The sequence below is a fragment of the Anomaloglossus baeobatrachus genome, chromosome 1, assembly GCF_048569485.1.
Source record: "Anomaloglossus baeobatrachus isolate aAnoBae1 chromosome 1, aAnoBae1.hap1, whole genome shotgun sequence".
NCBI classification, from domain to species: domain Eukaryota; kingdom Metazoa; phylum Chordata; class Amphibia; order Anura; family Aromobatidae; genus Anomaloglossus; species Anomaloglossus baeobatrachus.
In genome coordinates this window covers 686,608,928-686,636,398 of record NC_134353.1, presented here as the reverse complement: position 1 = coordinate 686,636,398, position 27,471 = coordinate 686,608,928, and the positions used below count along the sequence as shown (strand labels likewise).

Sequence of the window (27,471 nt, the reverse complement as noted above, 5' to 3'; positions counted from 1 at the left end):
AACCTTCCAATAGAAATGACTAAATAATCATTAAAATTATATGCAATGTTACAAAAACAACTTCAACAATATATTATATCATCTATCCATTGTGGGGCGCTCTCATAGCAGTAAAAACACTCGTCCCCACAAGCTAGTGCCATAGTCGCCAAATCATTACGGGTGAAATGTATACAAACTGTGAGTAATATGAAGCCCATACTAAAAATGTTTAGACCCTGCACCAATAGGTATTATGTTCCACTAAGGCAGGGGTGGGGAACCTTTTTTTTGCCGGGGGCCATTTGGAAATTTTCACCAACCTTCGGGGGCTGCACAAAATTATCAATGTGACAATGACCTGCCTATATTTGGTAAAAAAATTAATTATCTCACCCCTACTGTGGCGGCCAGAGCTGCTTCTCTTTGGTGCAGCCATGATGTTTGGTGATACTAATCATGTTTCTTCTCACAGCTGCTTTTTAAAGTTTGTCTTGGTCTGGAACACAGCCAACTCTTTGGGATAATAAGGTTGGTAAATCATATACATCACATAACAGACACTATATATACATCACACGAGAAGCTGGAGGCACATATATCACATAGGAGACACGGGGACTGCTGTATATACATCACAGGAGACACTGGAGGCACATACATCACTGGAGAGCTGGGGGCAAATACATTACATAGGAAACGCTAGGACTTATTTATATACATCACAGGAGACACTGGGGGCACATACATCACACGAGGGTCTGGAGACATGTATATGCCCCCAGCCTCTTCTGTCATGTAAATTCCCCAGCCCCTCCTGTGATGTAAATGTCCCCAGCCCCCACTGTGATGTATATGCCCCCAGCCCCTCTTGTGATGTAAATGCCCCAGCCCTTTCTGTGATGTATATGCCTTCAACATCTGCAATGTCATGTATAAGTCGCAGGAGACTCTGGGGGCATACATATCAAAGGAGACGCTGGAGGCGTACACATTTCAGGAGACGCTGGGGGCATACACATCACAGGAGACCCTGGAGGCATACACAACACAGGAGTGGCTGGGGGTATACACAACACAAGAGGGGCTGGATGCATACACAACACGAGGGGCTGGGGCACAGACATCACAATAGGGGCCGGGGCACAGACATTACAAGAGAGGCTGGGGCACAGACATGACTGGGGAGGCACAGACATGACTGGGGAGGCTCAGACATGACTGGGGAGGCTCAGACATGACTGGGGGGCACAGACATCACTGGGGGTGGCACAGATATCACTGGGGGGAAAACAGACATCACCAGGCAGAGCACAGACATCACTGGGGGGAGAACAGACATCACTGTGGAGAGCACTGACATCATTGGGGGGAGCACAGACATCACGGGGGGAGCACAGTCATCAATGGGGGGTGCACAGACATCACTGGGGAGTGACAGATGTCACTGGGGAGTGACAGACATCACTGGGGGGGCACACAGCACTGGGGGAGGGGCACATAGCACTTTCAGAGCCCTGACATCACTGGGGGGCACATAAACCTGGGGTCTTACACAGCATTGGGGGCACACAGCACTGAGAGTTGCACACAACTCAGGGAGGGGGTATGGTACACAGAACTGGGGGGGCCCTACAAAGCACTGGACAGGGCACACAGCAGTAGAGGACGGGCGCCGGAGAGCAGGCGCCAGACACACAGCATCAGAGGGTGGGCACACACAGCATCGGAGGGCAGAGGGCGGGCACACAGCTCCGGAAGGCAGAGGGCGGGCACACACCGCTGGAAGCGGTGACACTACTGTGGGACGGATGAGCAGAGCGCTAAACCAGTCCACAAAGTAAGTCCTGAACATACTGGCACTGGTTAGCGGAAAAACCCATTGATACCCACAAGCAGTGCATGTGGGGATTTAAAGGGGCGGCGGCCTGCTACACCGCGGTGGCGGCTTGAACACTGCCGCACCCAGGAATCTGCCCGGGTGCCGCAGAAAAGGTCATAGCAGGCTGCATGCGGGCCGGAGGTTCCCACCCCTGCGCTAAGGGACAAACCTGATTTACATATATGTGCCTAGGTCCTGGTGATAGTAGTAAATATTATGGGACTATGCAGCTAGTTTGCTGGGACTACTGCTGTTGTGACGGCTGCACAGCAGTTAGATAAATAATAATCCAATGGTATGGACTAAATGAACATCTTTTTGTAACATTGCTTTTATTTTAATGGTCATTTATTGATTTATGTTTAACCACTCAATGTAAATTGACATACGTGTGCATCCTATTGGGGGTTACCACATGTGGAGAAGGATCAGGAGCTAAAATTTCTACACATGTAGCAGGTACCGGCTATAGTAAAGTGTCGGCATCAGTGTCTAACAGCAGCGACCAGAGCTAAGTGCAATTCTCTGCTGTTAACCATTTAGATGTCAGTGTCAGTTTCTGACAGCAACATTTAAATTGGATACACAGCAGTGCTCATGCACAGAAAACTTCTGTTTACCCCCTGAAACGTGATCGCAGGGCGCTGATAGGTTACCACAAATGGCATCTTGGTACTCCTATGAAGCTCAGCCGTTGGCTGAGATTATTCGTTTCTAGTCAATACTATGGTATTGCAGTATATAGTATAAACAATTAGACAATTGCAGATTCAATTCCACTACTGCAACTAAAACGTAAATTAAATTTTTTTTTTCTAAAATATAAAAAAATGAAAATATAAAAATTTTAACTATGCTGCTTAAAAAAAGGATAGCTCCTTGAAGAAGGGGAGGAAAAATGAAGATATAAAAGTGAAAATTGTCTCTGTCTTTAGTGTGTGAAGAGTTTTGTTGTGTATTCTTGTGTATTGTGGGGGGATAATAAAATGTTTAAACTTTTCATTTCATGTAAAATATGAGAAACTAACATTATTGCATTTTATTTATCTCCAATGTGTCTGAGAAATGTTTCCATATAATGGCAGTACCAGGCGGTTAGTGGTTTGACCACTAGGACCACCCACACCAATAATTTGCTCTCATTTCAATGGAACAGTGGTTTTGTATGCGCACTGCCACTCCAGATAGCTGAATACAGCAGTTGTCTATCTGTATAGGTTGTATATAGAGGCCGTATACGTGCACAACCTCCGCAGTTATTGAAGTCCCCCACACCATTGTTTAACCTCCACCCAGTTAGCCGTTATCACCTTTTTTTGAGGATAGGTAAAAGCCTGTTATAACCGTTGTACCCCTATATCACCCATGTTGCCTATTTGCTGTGTCTTGAACATTTGCTGGTCATTGTACTGCTGACAAAACACAACAAAATCTTTGTTAGAAATCTGTATGCACAACATGATAAAAGCTGAAGATAAGGTTCATTTGTTAGAGCACTGAATATTGGTCATCTCTAAATGTGCAGAACAGTCCAACAAGGTGACTTAGAGCAAAAAAGTGCATAAAATCTATGTACATATCTGGTAATAACATATTTGACTTATGTACGTTCATAGATAAAACATTAACCCTTTCTTTATCTTGATATTTGTAGAAGTTGCCAAAGCATGACCAGCCTGTTCAGCAACACTACGTCACCCGTGAAGGAAAATACCTCTTCTCTCCCCCAGAAGCAGGCCTGTAGTAAGCCACCGCTTCGAGCCCTGTACGATTTGCTTCTGGCACCAATGGAAGGGGTAAGGATATGAGATTGGTAGATTTTTATTGTCTTTTTTTTAAGAAGTTATTGGAGCAGTCTGATTGATTCATAGCATTACTTATAAGATGACTATCTATGGCCGACAAGGCTCAGAAGGCCCGTTGGATGTTAGATCTATTTTATACTTTGTACCTCAGCAATCATTACAGAAACAGTATTAAATATTAGCTAGAACGTTGTGATTTAGAGCTTTATATACAACATATAATTCCCTCACCTCATTCCCTTGGGGCTCTTAATCTACACCAGTGGTTCCCAAACTCCAGTCCTCATGGCCCCCAACAGGTCATGTTTTCAGGATTTCCTTAATATAGCACAGGTGATGTCTTGACAATGATTCCATCACCTGTTCAATAGTAAGGAAATCCTGAAAACATGACTTGTTGGGGGCCATGAGGACTGATGTTTGGGAAACCCTGGTCTACACTAATATGCACTGTATAATGCCATACTTAGGCAGTATGTACTGGGCAATGCTCCCAACTGAGAGGAAACCAGAACTAACCAAATGCCAAGGGAACATACAGACGCCATACAGAAGAAGCCTCTCATTGATGTTACACCAACTGACCTATAGGGTACGTGCACTCAACGTTTTTTGAGGCATTTTTCAGGAGCCTAAAAAGCGCTAAAAAAATGTCCAAAAGGATTTATACATACATAGCAATATAAAAAAATTGCTGTGCTCATGTTCCATCTCTTGTACAGTATTTTCTTTTAATCTCTTTAGCCTCCAAAGGCCGTGAAGTCTACAGCAGATTTATACGTTTGTAAGGCATAGAGGGGCATCATCTCGGGTCTACACACCTAGGGGCCCATTTATCATTTCAATGTTTTTTTCAGGTCACTTTTCTTTTTTTTGTCTTCTAGTATTCACTGACGTATGGGCCAAATTCGTTTTGGTGCAAAATGCCACATGTTTTGATAAATGGTGTAAAATGTATGCCAAAATATCTGCGCCCCATGAAATAATCATCATTTTTGCTCTGTGACGATCTCTAGGTGATTGTTTTGCCTATGATTGTAAGCAATATATGTCTGTATTCACTGATCTTACTGCCAGCAAATGATCACAAACTGCAAAGTATATTAGAAAATTGCTGAACATTTTATTTTGTGTTTTTCATTACACACATAATAGTTTTTATTTACATAAACTTGGACAACTCTTTCAAGAGGATGATAATGTAGATGTAAATTATATTATCTGCCCTCATTCCTGTAGGAAGTGCAATCCATTAGTTTCTTGGAAATAGGCAGTGATGAATAGCTAGGGAATATGTTGCATTTCTCAGCTTGCCTCCTTACCTCTAATAAACACTAGAGGGAGCCAGGGATCTAACATTTATCAAAACGCACAGCACTTATCCCCAATGGAAAAGATGAGAAGTGGATATGATCTGTCTGTGCAAGAAAATAGACATTTCAGTGACACTTCATTTTTTGTTTAATTCTGAACAATACATTTACTATTTATAACATTATTTTTTTTATAATAGGTTGCAAATAATAAAAACTTTTAGTAGGCCGTGGGAGAGAAATTGTCTCCGGCTTCTTCAACACATCTAGTGTATTTACGCTGAGGTTCATGCAACACAAAATGTATGTTAGCCTCTATTCACATTACATTTAAACAGCCATAGTCTTTTTGGTATATAGTGGTCTGCCATACATTGGCATACATTTTGTAGCTGTAACGAATGGTATAGATTACACTATTCCATACAGAAGCATCCAGTAACCACTGAGTGTGGTATCTGATTTTACAGTGATGATATGTTAGTCACCTACAGTGTATATATATATATATATATATATATATTATATAATACTAACAGTAGTACGCGGCGTTGCCCTGGATAGTAACTGTTTCTCTGTGTCTCTCCCAGTCTCTGTCTCTGTGTCTGTCTCTATGTGTGTCTGTCTGTTTCTCTCTTTGCCCGTCTGTCTCTTTCCCCGTCTGTCTCTTTGCCCCGCTGTCTCTTTGCCCAGCTGTCTCTTTGCCCGGCTGTCTCTTTGTCCGGCTGTCTCTTTGTCTGGGCTGTCTCTTTGCCCGTCTGTCTCTTTCTAGGTCTGTCTCTTTGCCCGGCTGTCTCTTTCTAGGGCTGTCTCTTTCCCTGGCTGTCTATTTGCCCGGCTGTCTCTTTGCCCGACTGTCTCTTTGCCCGGCTGTCTTTTTCCCGGTCTGTCTCTTTCCCGGTCTGTCTCTTTCCTGGTCTGTCTCTTTGTCCGACTGTCTCTTTGCCCAGCTGTCTCTTTGCCCAGCTGTCTCTTTGCCCGGTCTGTCTCTTTGCCCAGTCTGTCTCTTTTCTAGGTCTGTCTCTTTGCCCGGCTGTCTCTTTCTAGGTCTGTCTCTTTCTAGGTCTGTCTCTTTGCCCCGTCTGTCTCTTTGCCCCGTCTGTCTCTTTGCCCCGTCTGTCTCTTTGCCCTGTCTGTCTCTTTGCCCCATCTGTCTCTTTCTCCCGTCTGTCTCTTTGCCCAGTCTGTCTCTTTGCCCGGCTGTCTCTTTCCCGGTCTGTCTCTTTGCCCAGCTGTCTCTTTGCCCAGCTGTCTCTTTGCTCAGCTGTCTCTTTGCCCGGTCTGTCTCTTTGCCCGGTCTGTCTCTTTCTAGGTCTGTCTCTTTGCCCGGCTGTCTCTTTCTAGGTCTGTCTCTTTCCCCGTCTGTCTCTTAGCCCCTTCTGTCTCTTTGCCCCATCTGTCTCTTTGCCCCATCTGTCTCTTTCCCCCGTCTGTCTCTTTGCCCGGTCTGTCTCTTTGCCCGGCTGTCTCTTTGCCCGGCTGTCTCTTTCCAGGGCTGTCTCTTTCCAGGTCTCTCTTTGGCCGTCTATCTCTCTGTCTCTTTCCAGGGCTGTCTCTGTCTGTGTCTGTCTGTCTCTTTCTGTCTCTCTCTATCCGTCTCACCACCGACATCATATTACCTCACACATAAGCTTCTTATACTAACAGTTTATTTTATTCCTATAGCAACCACTGACAGTTGCTATTTATAGCCAGTAGCTACCACCCCCATTCAGTTTAATAGAGGCAGGATTTTTGGAGAGTAAGTGTAAACCGCGGGGTTACATTTTCCCGTCTAAACATAGTCTATGACGTTCCCTGAGTCACATGAGGTGTCTGTGCAAAATTTCGTGATTGTAAATGCGACGGTGCAGATTCCTTTAGCGGACATACATACACACACATACACTCAGCTTTATATATTAGATATATATATATATATATATATATATATATATATATATATATATATATGTTGGAACCTTATGTCAAAGGGGTACATCTAAAGATACTCCTAACCTAAAAATCTGACACACGTCCAAACAGAGCTTAAGACTTTGACCAGGGGACAGGATTTGTGCAATAAAGGGTACTTTACACACTGCGACATCGCTAGCGATCTCGTTAGCGATGTGAAATTTTAGATCACAACTACGATCTTTCAAGATCGCACATGCGTAAAATGACCTATGTGCGATCTCAAAAGATCGCACCTGCGATCTAGAATTTCACATCGCTAATGAGATCGCTAGCGATGTCGCAGTGTGTAAAGTACCCTTAAGTCATACTAACCTACTAATTCCAGCATAGGCCACTTTGGTCTGCGCAGGGCTAGGAAGCTGTGATGTCACAATTCCATCAACCGGTTGACCACTGCAACCTGTGTGATTGGCTGCAGTAGTTAGGTGACTTCAGAAACACGTCACCATAATACATCAACTATGGTTGATTAAATCACCCGACCGCTGCAGCCACACAGGTCACAGCGGCTGGTGGACCGGTGACATCACCACTTCTTGTCTCTGCACAGACCATGCTAAATCTAGGTGCATTGCTGGTACGTCAGTATTGCTGAGCCTGTTATCTTTTACATCAAGCCCTTTAATGGGGATTAGTGCAGTGTGGTAAATTTAAATGCAGACAATTCATCTGTATGAGTGGAAATCAGTCTTTTTTTAGACTGTTCCTTTTCTTTAAAGATAGAAATATATTCACATTTTCATCATATTTTATTCTTGCCTGATAAGTGAGTTTCTCTGAGGGTGTCTTCATCTAGTCTTGTTTGCACATTATACAAGACTTACGCCTGTTGAGTAGCTCATTCGTAACCTTTAATGGCATTGGTGGAATTTTAATGGCATTGGTGTCCTCTATATTAGGCTTTTATAAGACTATAAATCCATACAGAGCTATAATTTAACCGGATGACCAGAATTCCTTCTGTGTACAGTACAGACCAAAAGTTTGGACACACCTCATTCAAAGAGCTTTCTTTATTTTCATGACTCTGAAAATTGTAGATTCACATTGAAGGCATCAAAACTATGAATTAACACATGTGGAATGAAATACTTAACAAAAAAGTGTGAAACAGCTGAAAATACAGTCAGGGCCAGAAATATTTGGACAGTGACACAAGTTTTGTTATTTTAGCTGTTTACAAAAACATGTTCAGAAATACAATTATATATATAATATGGGCTGAAAGTGCACACTCCCAGCTGCAATATGAGAGTTTTCACATCCAAATCGGAGAAAGGGTTTAGGAATCATAGCTCTGTAATGCGTAGCCTCCTCTTTTTCAAGGGACCAAAAGTAATTGGACAAGGGACTCTAAGGGCTGCAATTAACTCTGAAGGCGTCTCCCTCGTTAACCTGTAATCAGTGAAGTAGTTAAAAGGTCTGGGGTTGATTACAGGTGTGTGGTTTTGCATTTGGAAGTTGTTGCTGTGACAAGACAACATGCGGTCTAAGGAACTCTCAATTGAGGTGAAGCAGAACATCCTGAGGCTGAAAAAAAAGAAAAAATCCATCAGAGAGATAGCAGACATGCTTGGAGTAGCAAAATCAACAGTCGGGTACATTCTGAGAAAAAAGGAATTGACTGGTGAGCTTCTGAACTCAAAAAGGCCTGGGCGTCCACGGATGACAACAGTGGTGGATGATCGCCGCATACTTTCTTTGGTGAAGAAGAACCCGTTCACAACATCAACTGAAGTCCAGAACACTCTCAGTGAAGTAGGTGTATCTGTCTCCAAGTCAACAGTAAAGAGAAGACTCCATGAAAGTAAATACAAAGGGTTCACATCTAGATGCAAACCATTCATCAATTCCAAAAATAGACAGGCCAGAGTTAAATTTGCTGAAAAACACCTCATGAAGCCAGCTAAGTTCTGGAAAAGTATTCTATGGACAGATGAGACAAAGATCAACCTGTACCAGAATGATGGGAAGAAAAAAGTTTGGAGAAGAAAGGGAGCGGCACATGATCCAAGGCACACCACATCCTCTGTAAAACATGGTGGAGGCAACGTGATGGCATGGGCATGCATGGCTTTCAATGGCACTGGGTCACTTGTGTTTATTGATGACATAACAGCAGACAAGAGTAGCCGGATGAATTCTGAAGTGTACCGGGATATACTTTCAGCCCAGATTCAGCCAAATGCCGCAAAGTTGATCGGACGGCGCTTCATAGTACAGATGGACAAAGACCCCAAGAATACAGCCAAAGCTACCCAGGAGTTCATGAGTGCAAAAAAGTGGAACATTCTGCAATGGCCAAGTCAATCACCAGATCTTAACCCAATTGAGCATGCATTTCACTTGCTCAAATCCAGACTTAAGACGGAAAGACCCACAAACAAGCAAGACCTGAAGGCTGCAACTGTAAAGGCCTGGCAAAGCATTAAGAAGGAGGAAAGCCAGCGTTTGGTGATGTCCATGGGTTCCAGACTTAAGGCAGTGATTGCCTCCAAAGGATTCGCAACAAAATATTGAAAATAAAAATATTTTGTTTGGGTTTGGTTTATTTGTTAAATTACTTTTGACCTCCTAAAATGTGGAGTGTTTGTAAAGAAATGTGTACAATTCCTACAATTTCTATCAGATATTTTTGTTCAAACCTTCAAATTAAACGTTACAATCTGCACTTGAATTCTGTTGTAGAAATATCATTTCAAATCCAATGTGGTGGCATGCAGAGCCCAACTCGCGAAAATTGTGTAACTGTCCAAATATTTCTGGACCTAACTGTATGTCTTATATTCTAGGTTCTTCAAAGTAGCCACCTTTTCCTTTGATTACTGCTTTACACACTCTTGGCATTCTCTTGATGAGTTTCAAGATGTAGTCACCGGAAATGGTTTTCACTTCATAGGTGTGCTCTGTCAGGTTTAATAAGTGGGATTGCTTGCCTTATAAATGGGGTTGGGACCATCAGTTATGTTGTGCAGAAATCTGGTGGATACACAGCTGATAGTCCTACTGAATAGACTGTTAGAATTTGTATTATGGCAAGAAAAAAGCAGCTAAGTAAAGAAAAATGAGTGAGTGAGTGGCCATCATTACTTGAAGAAACGAAGGTCAGTCAGTCCGAAAAATTGGGAAAACTTTGAAAGTGTCCCCAAGTGCAGTGGCAAAAACTAAACGCTACAAAGAAACTGGTTCACATGAGGACCGCCCCAGGAAAGGAAGACCAAGAGTCACCTCTGCTGCGGAAGATAAGTTTATCCGAGTCACAAGCCTCAGAAATCGCAGGTTAACAGCAGCTCAGATTAGAGATCAGGTCAATGCCACACAGAGTTCTAGCAGCAGATACATCTCTAGAACAACTGTTAAGAGGAGACTTTGTGCAGCAAGCCTTCATGGTAAAATAACTGCTAGGAAACCACTGCTAAGGACAGGCAACAAGCAGAAGAGACTTGTTTGGTGAGGTTTTTGTTGGTATTTATGGCCATAAAACGTAAGCCTACACTCTCGTAACGGGACCTCATGGCCATAAATACCAACAAAAACCTCATATTTTTTTGTTTGGACAGGATACAGCCAGGCCCCTTTCTGTTGGGCCCTGCATTGTAGAGTGTCTGTCCGTGCATGATACACAGTGGGGTATGGCTTGGCAGCCCGCCTGATCTAATAGAAGGGTGTCACCTAATAGGCTGCGGGTTTGTGACTGTGCCATCTGCTTGTGAACAGCGCTCTATGCAAGCCACTAGTGTGCAGTTTTATCATCTAGCATTCACCTCCCCTCCACTCCATGGAGGTGTGTGTGTGATCTGCTTTTCCTGCACCTGTGATGCTTCCACATTAGTGGGGGTTTAGCTGTATCCTGGTAGAGCATTAGCTTTTGGCCTGGGTGATGTACACACTGCAGCCCAACTTGCTGTGAGTAATACTTAATTTTTGGAGGACATTGTCCTCTTTTTGTTGCTATTTTTATGAAGTACATGAAAGTAGCACATGCTATATTTTTAAAATACAGACATAGATTTAGGCCCACTGGTTTGCAATAGCACAATATATCAATTTGTTCAAAACCAATCCAAATGAAAAGCGAATGACGAATATGCCAGTCTGGAAGAGGCCTTTATGAGAGGACATTCCATCAGATTATGAACTACAACCCCCGGAATTCATATCCATTCAATCACAACATTAGTAAGGCCGGATAAGAAAATTAGGATCTCACTTTCACAAAAGCTTAAATGACCCCACACACTTCTTTTGTCCCAAAATAATGCACGTAAAGATTTGTTTTATTTTCTGGAGTTTTTTGGGGGTAGGGTTTGTGATATTACAAGTAGAGATGAGCGGACCGGTGGAAGTTCGGTTCGACGAGTTCAGCTGCATTTTAGATAAAGTTTGATTTTGGACCCGGCTTTGACCTGAGCCCCAATGCAAGTCACTAATTGGGCGGTTAGGGTCTCTGCCCACATGCTGCTAGCCATAGACAGATCACTTTCAATCTTGCTGTTACCCCCACTGCGAGCCGTTCAAACACTGCAAGCGGCTCACACTGGGCTGAGTACCCAGCATATCCGAGCACAGAAATGCTCACGCGGGTGGTCAGCGTATGTAAAGCGCCCGATAAATTCTGTGCTCGGTATGAACACCAAACACCAAACCTTGGGTTCGCTCATCTCTAATTACAAGTCATGTGAATCATAGATTATGTGATTATAAGCCTCCTCTTAGAATCACATAAGTTATAATATCAAAAACAGCGCAAAAATAAAAACAAATAAAAGCACATGATACCTATAGCATGCTGTAAGTTTGAAAAAAAAATATAGGAAAAGAAATGCAATAGAATTAGAAAAAAAAGCTAATAAAAACCCCCCTGTTCTGTATTTACATTAACATTTTTCTATTCTTTCACAGTGAGCATCTGGTGTTAAAAAAAACTGTGTACTTCTCATCTAAACAATTCATTTTTTTGAAGTCCAAGTGGACAATATCAGAGAGACTACACTGAGGGGATACTTCTTTCTGACCTTCACCAATCTTAAGCAGGCAGCAACCCACTGGAGAACGAAAAAAATGCCCCACCATAGCTTGGAACTCAATGTGAGCCATGTATTGACAGTTTGCTCTCCTAAATGCAGAGTGATGAGCACAGGATACCTCAATGTGATTAACTAATATCTATCAGCTCTCCTTTCTGACACTCGGAGTGGGGGGAAGGGCAGTGCTGCAGAAGTTCAGGTGAAAGCTGTGAATCACACTTGCACTCTGCAGTTAGGCGAGCAGTCTGTCTGCCAATACAGGTCTCACACAGGGCCTGTTCTAAGCTAAGTTATGGCAGAGGGTGTTCTTCTTCTGCTGGGGATTGCTTCCTGCTTATGATTGGTCAGTGTAAGAAAAAGGAAGATGTACATGCCCCTAAAAACAATTGGCCTTAAAAACAGTTAACTGTTTAAGTGCCAAATATTTAGATTGCTAAGATATCTGCAATGGAGAAGCGAAATTAAAACAACGAAAATGTTTTATTTTGCTCTACAGCACCTATTTCATTGTTGGTCCTTTTCAACATGAAAAATGTGTAAACTAGTCCTCATTTTTACACAAAGTTAATTTTAAAGTTGAGTTTAATCAACAGATCTTGAATAATAATATTTTCTACAATTGGATGTCTTAAAAAAATGTTCCTGTGCTGAGATAATCTTAGAAATGTGCCCCTGCTGTGTACTGTGTAATGGCCGTGTCTGACTGCACAGGGACATGGTCTAATCATACCACATCTCCTGGGCATGGGAGGAAGTAAGAGCATAAAGACATTATATCACAGGATCACAGATGATTCTTTTTGTGAGGTAAAGCACTTCCCTGCCTGTTTTTTAAAAAATGTTTTACTTCAAAGAAAGAATATAATTTGCAATCACATGCTGTAGTGTTTGTATACTTTTTTTTACTTTCTCCCCTGCCTAGGAGCTGTGGTATGATCAGACCATGTCCCTGTATGGTCAGACACGGCCATTACACAGTACATATCAGGGACACATATGTAAGATTATCTCAGCACAGGAACATTTATTTTAGACACATCCAATTGTGGAAATTAATATTATTCCAAGACCTATTGAATAAAATGAACTTTGGTCATGGGAAAACCCTTTAATCCCTCACTTCTGTGACATGTCAAAACATTTTTGAAAGTGCAGTTTGATGGCTGTTTGATATCAGTTTTCCGTGGCTCTGAAAACAGCCTCACTTTATAAAAGGACTTTCCAAACGTACTGCCATAAAATCGAAACCACAAAACTCTATAGAATATAACAGTAGTACGAGTCTTTATATGAAGATTTTTTTTTACTGAAATGAAGGAGCAAGACAATGAAAAAGTGCAGAATACCGTTATTTCTCCACCACTAAAGTGCATATTTTCCAGCACTCGGTCATCGGACTGCTTGACAGTAAAGCTTCCATCATGGCCACATGGCTTTGGTGGTCTTTTATGTGGTCCTCACCTATTGAACTCAAGCCTTTGGATGGCTGTTTAGTGCAGGAAAGTAAATATTATGTACACTAAATATATATAAAATGAACATTTTCCTTAAAAATAGAATTTTCCAGGATCATTGTTCAGGGTCATTATGTAAAACTCGTACATCATGCTGCAGTTTTAATTATCTTTTCTAGTTCCCAATCTGTACTTCTCATTAACCCAACCACAGAAATGTAGCTTGTGGTTGCACATTGTAATTTCTCTCTCTCTTCAGCGTTCTCTCATATTGTAAAAATCTTTCCATCTCCCATGAATATATATTTTTTTGTTTTTACTACAGGACTTTGCGTTGCTCTCTTGTTGATTTTGGCAGATTGCACAATTTTCCAGCCATTCTTTGCTAAGAAAATCTGCCTGCATCCTTCACAAAGTATATGTTAATCCTACATTTTCACTCCAGCCTATAACCCCTCGCATCTTGTGTCTGATTTATCCGGCATGAAGTAACATATTTTATTCAATGCCTTGCTTGTCCTCAGAAAATTACATGCCATTCCCTCATGAGACATCCATGTAAGTGCCTCTTTTACGGCCTATAAAGCTGAAACATACGCTTTTCTTTAGTGGAATCTTTGAATCTTCTCAAGGTTTGCTATAATTAGGTAAACAGAACTGTGTGACTACAATAATCCTATTATGACATTATTAAATTGTACCAGATTAACCGGTGACGGTCTATCCATTCTCCTGGTCATCGTCACGCCTTGTTTGTAGCTCTGAAGTTGTGGACCATTATTTTGATGGTTTGTCTCAGTCCGTTGCATACCAGCTCTTGGCAGGGCTGCTATAGAATTATGGTTCCTTATGTGATTTCTGGCTTCTGGACAAATCTTTTATATGGAAGTGCCAAAAAGAATTTTACATGCAACTTTTCCAGCAGAAGGAATGCTGGGTTACAGATGTTTAGAATCAAGGTAACAAACACATAAGTACAACTTGCTCGCTCTCGCTGTATCAGCCGGTCTATGGTGAATCCATGTCACTTGCTCAGTTTACTATTTGGTGAAGACCTGGGCTAAAGATTAAAGTTTGTCTTCTTTGTGCTAGATTTAGTTCACAAGGGTTTGCCCTGCGCATCATGTTAACAGGGTATATCAGGTGGATGAGATGTGGTCATGTAAATTTAATGGTACAATATGGTATGTTATATTTAGCCATGTGCTCCCTGCATTGACACCACCTTTATAAATGAAGTACTCCCTCTTGTAAAATAAAAATAACCGCTATTAGGCTGCTGTGCTCAATACTTTCAACAGTCCTAGGTTCATCTGAAAGAAATGAGAGCGCAGCAGTCCAATAGCGGTCACTGGCTCTATCACAGCTTACACAGGAACTCTTGGTTGAGCCAATAGGTAAATATAGAGAAAAGAACAAAAACCGCTCACCACTGCAGAGACAAGCCTGAATATATCCTCCTGTTAATGTCCTTTAGTCCGGCACGGATTACAGCAGCAAGCTGAGAAGGTAATGGAACAGAACAATGGAAAAGATCCAGCTGGACTCCAAGGACCTGAGGAAGGCGTTCCGCCGAAACGTGTTGTGGTATACATCTACCATTCATCAGTGTGCACAAGCCGGTGTTTTCATTTGCAATATGGATATTTATTTTTAACCAAGTTACAAATAAAGAAGCATTTTTATTCATCTCCTTGGAGTCCAGCTGGATCTTTTCCATTGCTTGGTTGAGCCAAGGTCCGACTGACAGCTCCTAATATGTATTGCCAGCTTAACTTCAGACTGCTTGATGTGAGTGAACTTGTCACTTTACTCTGTCTTAGGGGTACTTTGCACGCTGCGACATCGCTAGTCGATGTTAGCGATGCCGAGCGTGATAGTACCCGCCCCCGTCGCACATGCGATATGTAGTGCTAGCTGCTGTAGCGAATATTATGGCTATGGCAGCTTCACACGCACATACCTGCTCGGCGACGTCGCTGTGACTGCCAAAATATCCCTCCTTCAAGGGGGAGGTGCGTTCGGCGTCACAGCGACGTCACCGCAACGTCACTAAGCGGCCGGCCAATAGAAGCGGAGGGGCGGAGATGAGCGGGATGTAAACATCCCGCCCACCTTCTCCCTTTCGCATTGCTGGTGGACGGCAGGCGCAGGTAAGGAGATGTTGTCGGTCCTGCGGCTTCACACACAGCGGTGTGTGGAGCTGCAGGAACGACAAACAACATCGTACCTGCAGACGCACCGACATTATGAAAATGAACGATGTGACACAGATCAGCGATTTTTGACTGTTTCACGCTCGTTCATCTTCTCTCCTAGGCTTTACACGTTGCGACTTCATTACCGGCGCCGGATGTGCGTTACTTTTGATCAGGGGTGGGATTCAAATTTTTAACAACAGATTCTCTGTAAACCCCGCCCATTTGAAAACCACACCCATTATGTAACCACACCCATTGTGTTAGCCATACCCATTTTCACGCACTTTCCTCAACCAAAAAATACAAGTAATTTAATGTATAATCTCTTTCCCCTTCTTCCCCTCCTCTACAGTCACTCTCCTGTCCAGCACCAGTTGTTCCAGTCACTGTCACTCTTATTGTATTAAACGGTTTTTCTACAGTTTTTAAAAATTATTACTAAAGGAGCCCTGCTAAAATTGGAACGGACGACCTTCCCCATACAGATCCCATCCCATGTGGCTCCTTTTCCCCTACAGATCCCATCCCATTATGGCCTATTTCCCCGGCAGATCCCATCCCATTATGGCCCCTTTCCCCTGCAGATCCCATCCCATTATGGCCTCTTTCCCCTGCAGATCCCGTCCCATTATGGCCTCTTTCCCCCTGCAGATCCCATCCCATTATGGCCCCTTTCACCCTGCAGATCCCATCCCATTATGGCCCCTTTCCCCTGCAGATCCCATCCCATTATGGCCCCTTTCCCCCTGCAGATCCCATCCCGTTATGGCCCCTTTTCACCTGCAGATCCCATCCCATTATGGCCCCTTTCCCCATGCAGATCCCATCCCATTATGGCCTCTTTCCCCCTGCAGATCCCATCCCATTATGCCCCCTTTCCCCTGCAGATCCCATCCCATTATGGCCCCTTTCCCCATGCAGATCCCATCCCATTATGGCCCCTTTCCCCTGCAGATCCCATCCCATTATGGCCCCTTTCCTCCTGCAGATCCCATCCATTATGGCCCCTTTCTCCATGCAAATACTATCCTTTTATGGCCTCCTCTCCCCATATAGCCACATATAGTTCCCCTCTTATGTAGCCTCCTCTCCCCATATAGTCACATATAGCTCCCCTCTTATGTGGCCCCTCTCCCCATATAGCGCTCCCCTCTTATGTTGCCCCTCTCCCCATATAGCGCTCCCCTCTTATGTGGCCCCTCTCCCCATATAGCGCTCCCCTCTTATGTGGCCCCTCTCCCCATATAGCGCTCCCCTCTTATGCGGCCCCTCTCCCCATATAGCGCTCCCCTCTTATGCAGCCCCTCTCCCCATATAGCGCTCCCCTCTTATGTGGCCCCTCTCCCCATATAGCGCTCCCCTCTTATGTGGCCCCTCTCGCCATATAGCACTCCCCTCTTATGTGGCCCCTCTCCCCATATAGCGTTCCTCTCTTATGCGGCCCCTCTCCCCATATAGCGCTCCCCTCTTATGCGGCCCCTCTTCCCATATAGCGCTCCCCTCTTATGTGTCCCCTCTTCCCATATAGCGCTCCCCTTTTATGTGGCCCCTCTCCCCATATAGCGCTCCCCTCTTATGCGGCCCCTCTCCTCATATAGCGCTCCCCTCTTATGCGGCCCCTCTCCCCATATAGCCACATATAGCTCCCCTCTTATGTGGCCCCTCTCCCCATATAGTGCTCCCCTCTTATGCGGCCCCTCTCCCCATATAGCGCTCCCCTCTTTTTTGGCCCCTCTCCCCATATAGCACTCCCCTCCTATGTGGCCCCTCTCGCCATATAGCACTCCCCTCTTGTGCGGCCCCTCTCCCTGCATCTTCGGCTCACTGAGCGCTTACCTGCAGCGGCGGCCTCTCCTGTGTCTCCCGTCCTCCTCCGCGGCTCGTCTCTGCATGCTGACGCTGACAGACGGCAGTAGGAGGAGCTCCCTCCTCTCACTGCCGTGACCTGTCTGCAGTGTGCACGCCGGGTCAGGGAGCAGACAGGCTCCACTGAACCAGGAAGTGCGGCGCGAAGGTACGGGCATTCATTTGTGCTAGTGTCTTAAAGAGACACTGACACAAGTGAATAAAGGGAACCGTATCGCCGGAACTGTTTCTTGATGGTTCTGGGAACCGGCTGCTATTTTAACAACCGGTTCTCCAGAACTGGACAGAACCGGCTGAATCCCACCCCTGCTTTCGATTTGGCCCCGACGATATCGCAGTAGCGATGTCGCAGCGTGCAAAGTACCCCTTAGTCCCCAATTCACAATGATGTATATGTCTTTAAAAATTCACAAAATTTCTGTGCAATGCTGAGTTACACAAAAATATTGTGATTCTTGCCATTTTCATGCCACCCAGCTCCACCCAGTGATGTTGCAACGTGCAAAGTACCCCTTACAAATAAAAGAAATACCAATTAGACAGCAGCTAAACCCTTTAGCATTAGGGTCACACACCTCCATTTTTGTTTTTTTTAGTCATTCCATACGGATAATGTGGAATGCAAATAAATAAGAATATTCGGTGCACTAATGCAACTGATATAGACCAATTTGGCATTTCTACATCTGTGCCACAAAGTTTCCTATGGCCACATGTATTACAGAGCCATGCAAAATATTTTACTAGGATAGAGGGAAAAGATTTATAAGAGTAACCTTAATTTTAATATTATTAAGACAGGAGCGTCAATAAATTAGCTATAAAGACTAAGGGGTACTTTACACGCTGCAACATCGCTAGCCGATGCTTACGATGCCGAACGCTATAGTACCCGCCCCCATCGCACATGCGATATCTTGTGATAGCTGCCGTAGCGAACATTATCGTTAGCTTCACACGCACTTACCTGCTTTGCGACATCGCTCTGGCCGGCGACCCGCCTCCTTCCTAAGGGGGCGGGTCGTGCGGCGTCACAGCGACATCACACGGCAGGCGGCCAATAGAAGCGGAGGGGCGGAGAGGAGCGGGACGTAAACATCCCGCCCACCTCCTTTCTTCCGCATAGCCGGTGGAGGCAGGTAAGGAGATGTTCTTCACTCCTGCAGCTTCACACACAGCAATGTGTGCTGCCGCAGGAATGAGGAACAACATCATATCTCCTATTGGTGCGACATTATGAAAATGTCCGGCGCTACACAGATCACCGATTTACAACGCTTTTGCGATCGTTTATCGGCGCATCTAGGCTTTACACGTTGCGACGTCGTTACTGGCGCCGGATATGCGTCACTTTCGATTTGACCCCGATGATATCGCAGTAGCGATGTCGCAGCGTGCAAAGTACCCCTTAGTCCCCAATTCACAATGATGTATATGTCTTTAAAAATTCACAAAATTTCTGTGCAATGCTGAGTTGCACAAAAATATTGTGATTCTTGCCATTTTCATGCCACCCAGCTCCTAATTTGGGAGGGAGGGTGTGACGCCACAGCTCACCAAACTGGAGTAAAGGTACCATCACACTTAGCGACGCTCCAGCAATCCCACCAGCAATCTGACTTGGCAGGGATCGCTGGAACGTCGCTACATGGTCGCTGGTGAGCTGTCAAACAGGCAGATCCCCACAGCGATCAGAGATCAGCCACCAGCCACCAACGACCCGTGTAACGACGCTGTGCTTCGTAACCATGGTACACATCGGGTTACTAAGCTTTGCTTATAGTTACCCGATTTGTACCTTAGCTACGTGTGCAGGGTAAACGTAAATATCGGGTAACCAAGCAAAGCGCTTTGCTGGGTTACCAGATGTGTACCTTGGTTACCAGCTTCTGCAGAAGCCGGCTCCCTGCTCCCTGCACATTCAGATTGTTGCTCTCTCGCTGTCAAACATAGCGATGTGTGTTTCACAGCGAGAGAGCAACGACCAAAAAATGGTCCAAGACATTCAGCAACGACTGGCGACCTCACAGCAGGGGCCAGGTTGTTGCTGGATGTCACACACAGCGATATCGCTAGCAAGATCGCTGTTGCGTCACAAAAACCGTGCCTCAGCAGTGATGTCGCTAGCGATGTCGCTTAGTGAGACGTGGCCTTAAGATTTGTGGTGAGATACATGCCATTTGTCAGATGTTCTGATTCATAAAGGGATTGTCTGGTCTAAATCCACAAGTCTGTGGTCTCTATGTGTCTCTCTATGTGACTGAATCCTTACATCAGACTCCGGTATCAGAGCTGAGAACGGCAGTCACATGGCCGCGAGTATGCGATATTTAGACTCCCAGACAGAATTGGATTACATGGGTGCAGACTCGCTCAATGCAAGTGTATTGATGTGAAATATGTAGAAAAACCACCCAGCACCATAACAGGAATCCAACCAGGAAGATAGATAAAAAAAATTTCCATTTTATTTAGATCATAATGTTAAAAATACATACAAAATTAAAAAATATGTCCAAAACCTAACATGTTATGGACCCTAGAACATGGTCCTTACTGCTGGATGTTTTTTCTACATATTTTGAAGTTTGTTCCTCTGGGCCTCCAATCCTGGTGATACTCCGTGCATCAGATATCTTTTGACATTCAAGGCATATAGCGGTAGGCTGAATACTTTTTTTGTTTTTTGGTTTTGTATTGATGTGAACCTGTAAATGAAGCAGGAGCGTCTTACTCCATCATGCCTCTACGTCAAGACCATAGTAAATCAGGGCCTATAATTTTATATTACATGTATGCCTATGTCAGCTTAGATTGTGCAGTATAAGGAATATGATGACCAGTAACACAACACAACATATAGCTCACATTGGCAAGAATTCGATGACTAGAACCACAAACAAATAGAAATACAAAGACATAGAAATAGCCTTCCGGAGCAGTAGGATGAGCCTCTGCCTCGGCTGAGACTACAGACTACACAACTGAGAGCATTTCAATAGAAAGAGAAATAAGAACCGCTTTCCATGTATCCGCCTCTCCATCATCTTAGTCTCTGCTTTATCCATCCGCTCAGTATAACATATGAATTCCTCCAGGCTGTGTTGGATGAGTTGTTTGGCATTCATGTACCTTGTAACTCATTGATGAAACCATGTTCACTAGCAGCGGTTTGGCAGCCATTTCTGTATCATTAACCACTTTAATGATTTGCCACAGCATCACTGACCATGAGAGACCGCGACATGTTCTCATTATAGAGCCTGTGCACAAAGGAGCAGCTGAAAACAATGCAATAGTGTCTTTTGTGAGCCATTGCGGCTGCACCATTGTCTCCAGCTATGTATCCATGTAGAAATATAGCTGTATTTTTTTTTTAAAACATTATATTCTATGCCTTGTGTACAATTATTATACATAAGATATTGTTAGTAAAGGGAAATATGTAATATTATTTGCATTTCTTAATAAGCGACTATTGATAATGAGAAGGAATTATTCCCTATAGCACAAATGCTAAGGTCAATGACGTCTCACTCAAGCCTCAATTGTTTCTCCATCTCCAATATCTACTCCTGCATTAACCCATTCACATTCACTGCCAACGGGCTAAATAAAATGAAAATCACTTTATTCTTAGCTATTTTGGCTGAAATCATCAGATGTGCCTAGATCTACGTCCCAGAGAGGAGATCCTTCTGAAATCTGGCTATCCAGGGGTTAGCAATAGAATTTCTTGTTAAAAAAAGGCTCTCCCTGTTAAATTGCCCCCTGGTGTAAATATATAGACTGTGCAAAAAAATCTGAAAATGTAATAAAATATCAGAAGTAAAAAAGCACATAAAAATAAATTAAAACATCTGCAGTCCTTCATACATAGTCTAAACCCACCCAAAATATTGATGTACCCATATCTGGTGGCCCCATTAATATTCCAGATCATCAAAAAAAAAGTGCATGTTATGTAATCTGGGATAATTAAGGAATACTGGAATTGATTATTTTTGGCCTAAGTATATTCTATTTACGCATCATAAAATAAGCTCTCCACCAAAACAAAAGGATATAAAAAAGTGAAGGAAGTTTGCTGTCAACTATTGATTATTATAAAACCTCTTTTAGGCCTGTTTCACACGTCAGTAAAAACACAGACGTTTTTCACTGATGTGTTAAAAACGCATATGTCCCTCCGTGGGCCGTGATTCACGGCACACGTGGGTTGTCCATGTGCAATCCGTGATACGTGATCCTTCATCTATGATTGCACATGGCGATAAACTCACCTGTCCCCGCTCCTGCTGTCCGTGGCGCTGAACTCTTCGGCTCTGTTGTGTTTCCTGTCGCCGCTGAGCCCGCGGCAGCTACTTACGGGTCGGCTGTGCCTGCATAACTGAATATAAAAAAAGACAGTTTGCACTCTGATAATACTAAAGTATAGAAACCATGAATGTGTGAACATGGACCTGCATTACTGCTAAGGAAAATCTAAGAAAAATAAGATATTTAGCATATATAAATGGCCATTTGTATATCTGCCCAGTTGCCATTTCACGGCATATTTCGTAACTGGGTACCTACACTATGCTGAAGCCTCTCTCTGGGTTAAAAACCTCCTGTGTATGGGCAAGTAGGAACCTGCTATATAGGATAAGATTACCTGTGGCAAGTGGGGGAGGGGTGCACGGTCAGAAGGTATGACCCTCTTAATATGGATAAAAAGACTGACTGCACTCACCAAACTGAGGTGTGAACAGGTGCATAACTGAACATGACATAAAAGACAGTTTGCACTCTGATAATGCTAAGGTATGGAAACCATGAATGTGTGAACATGGACCTGCATTACTGTTAAGGAAAATCTAAACCTCCTGTGTATGGGCAAGTAGGAACCTGCTATATAGGATAAGATTACCTGTGGCAACTGGGGGAGGGGTAACCCAGAGAGAGGCTTCAGCATAGTGTAGGTACCCAGTTACGAGATATGCCGTGACAGATATACAGATATACAAATGGACATTTATATATGCTAAATATCTCATTTTTCTTAGATTTTCTTTAGCAGTAATGCAAGTCCATGGTTACACATTCATGGATTCCATACTTTAGCATTATCAAAGTGAAAACTGTCTTTTTTTGTATTTTATGTCATGTTCAGTTATGCACCTGTTCACACCTCAGTTTGGTGAGTGCAGTCTGTCTTTTTGTCTGCATAACTGAATATGCATGACAGTAAGTAGCTGGCACTGAGGAAGCAGCAGCCAGCAGAGGCCTGAGACAGCGTCACTGGAGAAGGTGAGTTAAAAATTATTTTTATTTTCAATGTTCGTGTTTTTCTGGTACGTGTTTCACAGATCAAACCATAGTGTGGTCCGTGGGACATCAGTGATGCCAGAAAAAAATGGACATATCTCCATGCAGCAATCACGGAAACGTGTGTACACCGCACATAGACATGGTCAGTGAAAAATCACTGATGTGTGCGCAGACCCATTGATTATAATGGGTTTGCGTATGTCCGTGATTCTGGTACGTATAACTAGCACAGACGTACCAGAATCACTGACGTGTGAAAGAGGCCTTAAAGAGAGATAGTGAGCACTATTTATTATTTACCTTGTCACATGAAGGAACGTCTTGGAAGAACAACCTGGGGAAGCGGAGAGAGAAGGCCGAAGTGTGGCACCGCTGACCCCTTTGTAATTGTTAGGTATTGTTTAGACAAATCATTTACACACAGTAGTGAATTTTCATTGAAGTATATTATAGTAATTAATGATGGAACAATTGATTCCCAGGGCTCTGTGACTGATGAATTTAGAGCTCTGCAAATCGTCACTTACCTATTGCCATCCGTGGCTCCTCTTTTGATTAGCCAAGTATCATCATCATTGCAGCATGATGCCCACATGTCGTGTAAGCCTGGCTAATCAATAACTATTCTCGGATGTTTGGAGATCTCCTGTCAGGTAGTCCCTCAACATTGACCTGGCTGCTGGACTAAGGTCCTATGAATGGATTCTCCCATCTCCATTAGTACTAATGAGACCATTTCTGATTGAGTCCCTTTTTGAAATTTGTGAAACCGTCAGTGGTCACTCTGGAAACACATTTATGCGTGTAAAATCGGTCCGAGTTGCATGATAAAAAGTCGGACGATTTTAGTTCACGTTAAGATCAGTGTGCAATGCAACTGCAATGCGATCCTGAGATTTTTCTCATGATTGCATTCCATGTGCAATGCGTGTTTGATGCATATAGGATCTGTTTTTACGATGTCATCTGCCATTCAGCTCTGCTACATGGCCGGTGACAGCAGACACAGACAGAGCCATGTAGAAGAGCTGAATGGCCGCTGACAGCAGACACAGACAGAGCCGCGCGATCAGAATGAAGTCGGATGAACTTCACTCGACTTTATTGTCATCCCACGGCTCTGTCTGTGTGGCATGGCCTGATTTTCGGTCACCGGTGAAGGTCTCACCGGTGACCGCAAATCCCCTGAGTGACCGCAGGGAGCCCCGCTATCAGCGGTGCCGTCACTGAGGTTACCCGCGGCTACAGCTAAAGTCCTCCCGCTGAGATCTGTGGCCACGGGTAACCTGAGTGACGTCATCGCTGATAGCGCAACTCACTTCAGTTGCTGCAGGGAGCTCACAGAGAGCGGTCGTGGTCTGTGGCCGCTCTCTGTCAGCTTCCGATGTAGCTGAGCTGAAAGCGTCGTGGGACAGCTGTGGATTACGTTGGACCTGGAGGGGTATTTGGGAACTTTATTAAAATGGTGAAAGAGGTTGCTGTTTTTTGTCTTTTATTACAAATAAAGGATTTTTTGGATGTGTGTGTTTATTTTCTTTAACTAACAGGTTAATCATGGAAGATATCTTGGGGAGACTTGGGGATGATTAATCTTGGACTTAGTGGCAGCTATAGGCTGCTGCCATTAACTCCTTATTACCCCGATTGCCAACGCACCAGGGCAATTCGGGATGAGCCGGGTACAGTCCCGGGACTGTCGCATCCAATGGATGCGGCCATTCCGGGCGGCTGCTGGCTGATATTGTTAGGCTGAGGGGCTCCCCATAACGTGGAGCTCCCCATCCTGAGAATACCAGCCTTCAGCCGTTTGGCTTTATCTTGGCTGGTATCAAAATTGGGGGGAACCGCACGCCATTTTTTTAAATTATTTATTTAACTTCATGATATAGACCCGCTCACCGGCAGCTGTGATTGGTTGCAGCGAGACAGCTGTCACTCATCGTGGGGGCGTGTCTGACTGCAACCAATCATAGGCGCCGGAGGGCAGGGAAAGCAGGGAATACGAGATGGATTAATGAGTGGCCGGCTTTTTCAAAAGAGGAGAAGCCGCCAGAGCAGTGTGAGCGCCGTGCAGCAGGGAGAGACCGACTGACAGAGATAGAGATTGACCGACATTGTGAGACCTCACTCATTTCCAGTGTTTTCTGAAACATGTGATAAATGTATTTAGAAAAACGAATGTCACACTAGGATGGTGTGTGCACCGGTCTGTGTGACATCCGTATATTTACCCACTCCCATAGAGTTGCATTGGAGAGACTCGCGTGAGAAACTCACCAAAACGCAGCATGCTGCGATTTTTTTCTTGGTTCGATTTGGACTGAGAAAAAAATAGCAGATGGGACCTGCCTCATTGATTAACATGGGTCCGAGTGCAATGTGAGATTTTCTCGCATTGCACTCGTGCGAGATAATCGCAAGTGAGAAGCCGGCCTAAGAATAAAATATGGTGCAGCGCTCTACACTGAATCATCATTCTTTTGGAGTATAGAAATCCTATCCATATATGAATATGCAGCACATGAAGCTTGGTTATGTGGGGTCGTGGCAATCTACCATAGCTACAGGGAATATACTGATTAATAGCCCAATAATTGCATCTGGGAATAGCGCCCTGACTAACCATACATTTTTCAAATTGCCATGTTCACATTTCTTATATTCAGAATATACAATGATAGGAAAGTGTTTGCTCATATACAGTTTCTTCTCTGCATAGTTCACTTTATCTTCTACAAGAAAAAAAAATGGAAATATATTGTGCTAAGGATGTAAAAGGTCCAAGGTAAGATTTATGACCCTCTTATTGTAAATCCACTTGGAGATCTCTCCTTACAAGTATAATCTACACAGTAAAACTTGCAGAATCCAGTAAGCAGGGGGCAGCACAGTAACACAGCAGAGTTCATTGTTGAGTGCTGAAGGATTATTTGCTCTTGTGCCGAGCTGTCAGAACAATGCACATGCCGTATGCGGGCACTGATGCCTAAAAATCCTCCGAACAATTACCCCAATAGCGTTACATACATATTCATTTACTTATGTAGGAATAAGCAGTGTAGTGCCAGAGAGTGTCATGTCAGTGCATCCAATATACAAATATACATTGTCCAATAACATAAAGTCCAAATATAATTAGCTAGTTTAATAACATGGGGAAATAAATGGTCCAAGAGAACCAGATAACTGTAAGGGCGGCTTTGCATGTTGCAACATTGCACGTGCGATGTCGGTGCAGAGACAGGTACGATGTAGTTCCTCGTTCCTGCGGCAGCACACATCGCTGTGTGTAAAGCCGCAGGAGCGAGGAACATCTCCTACCTGCCTCCCGGCTTCAATAAGAAGGAAGAAGGTGGGCGGGATGTTTACATCCTGCTCATCTCCGCCCCTCCGCCGCTATTGGCCGCCTGCCGTGTGACGTCACACGACCCGCCTCCTTAGGAAGGAGGCGGGTCGCCGGCCAGAGCGACGGTCGCAGGGCAGGTAAGTGCATGTGAAGCTGGTGTAGCGATAATGTTCGCTATGCCAGCTATCACAAGATATCGAACCTGCGACGGGGGCGGGGACTATCGCACTCGACATCGCAGCATCGGCTTGCGATGTTGTAATGTGCAAAGCCCACCTTAGAAGCAGGGAATCTCTTGTGGTCTTTTTGGTTTTCATATCCAAGTAGTAAAGCCTGCATCTATTGTATGTGCACGCTCTAGAGAGGACAAAGCGATGTTAGAGGCGAAGGTACGGGTTCAGATCGGGGGCGAAACATTTGAGTGGCCTCTAACCAGGTAGCTCTAATTACAACCACGGTGCCGCATCCTAATCATGCGTATAAGGGAACCTCAACAGGCGATTGCACTGTTACTGACAAATCTCTACACAAAGACCTACAATGATATTACCGCCATATAGTGAACATATAGTTGTAGACTGCAGTCCTGCAGTACATGTAAGAGATTACATTACAGTTACAGTGACTTACAGCTGACGTTATGTGTGAGGGAGTCGTTCACATTTCCCATATTTTCTATCTGGCCCAGACCAACACAACTTCTTGAACTGTTCAGCAAAGTGAAAAAAGTCTTCCCCAGACAAAATATTATATAGATCAGCGGAGGTAGAAAAATAATTAAAACTTAACCTTTAATAACACGGTTAAAATTGAGCAACCCAATTGACAAACAAACTTATACAAATATACCTGTGTGAACAGGTATCGCGGTGGGATGTGATACAGGAAATTCAATACCAAAATCCGTTTCTATCACATAAACCGCCCACCACACTTAAGCTGTATTAAACAAGAAAAATATACAGCAAGGTGCAGATTAAGGACATGTAAGGTGACTGTAAAGAGTATAAGGAACGGTCTCACCATTAGATGTCCTGAAACCAGTCTCAGTGTCAGGGTTAATCATGGGGGGCAAATACCAATTGCTTCACACTACCCCAGATTACAAAGTTAACAGTCACCACTCACGTCCCTCCTTCCCAAAGACCTGTGCAAGTATCCTAGAAAAATGGCCACATTTTGCAGTTAGAAAGTAATAATGCCCCTTGTGCACCTTAATTGTTACATTACCCTGAGTGCTCATATAACAATAATGTCCAATTACACTTAATAATGTCTTCCAATGCCCTGAGTCCCCCAATGTATAGCTTCCCTTTACGCAGGACG

General features: G+C 43.9%; 1 protein-coding gene across 2 annotated transcripts in view; it reads left to right on the top strand.

The window, feature by feature from the left end:
- The window catches only part of TTC28 (tetratricopeptide repeat domain 28), a 672,774-nt gene that overhangs the window by 565,355 nt on the left and 79,948 nt on the right, over positions 1-27,471 (top strand). For both annotated transcript variants that reach the window (XM_075320126.1, XM_075320118.1), the window contains exon 13: positions 3,516-3,657. In XM_075320126.1, coding sequence (XP_075176241.1) covers positions 3,516-3,657 — 142 coding nt within the window. The remainder of the gene's footprint in view (positions 1-3,515; positions 3,658-27,471) is intronic.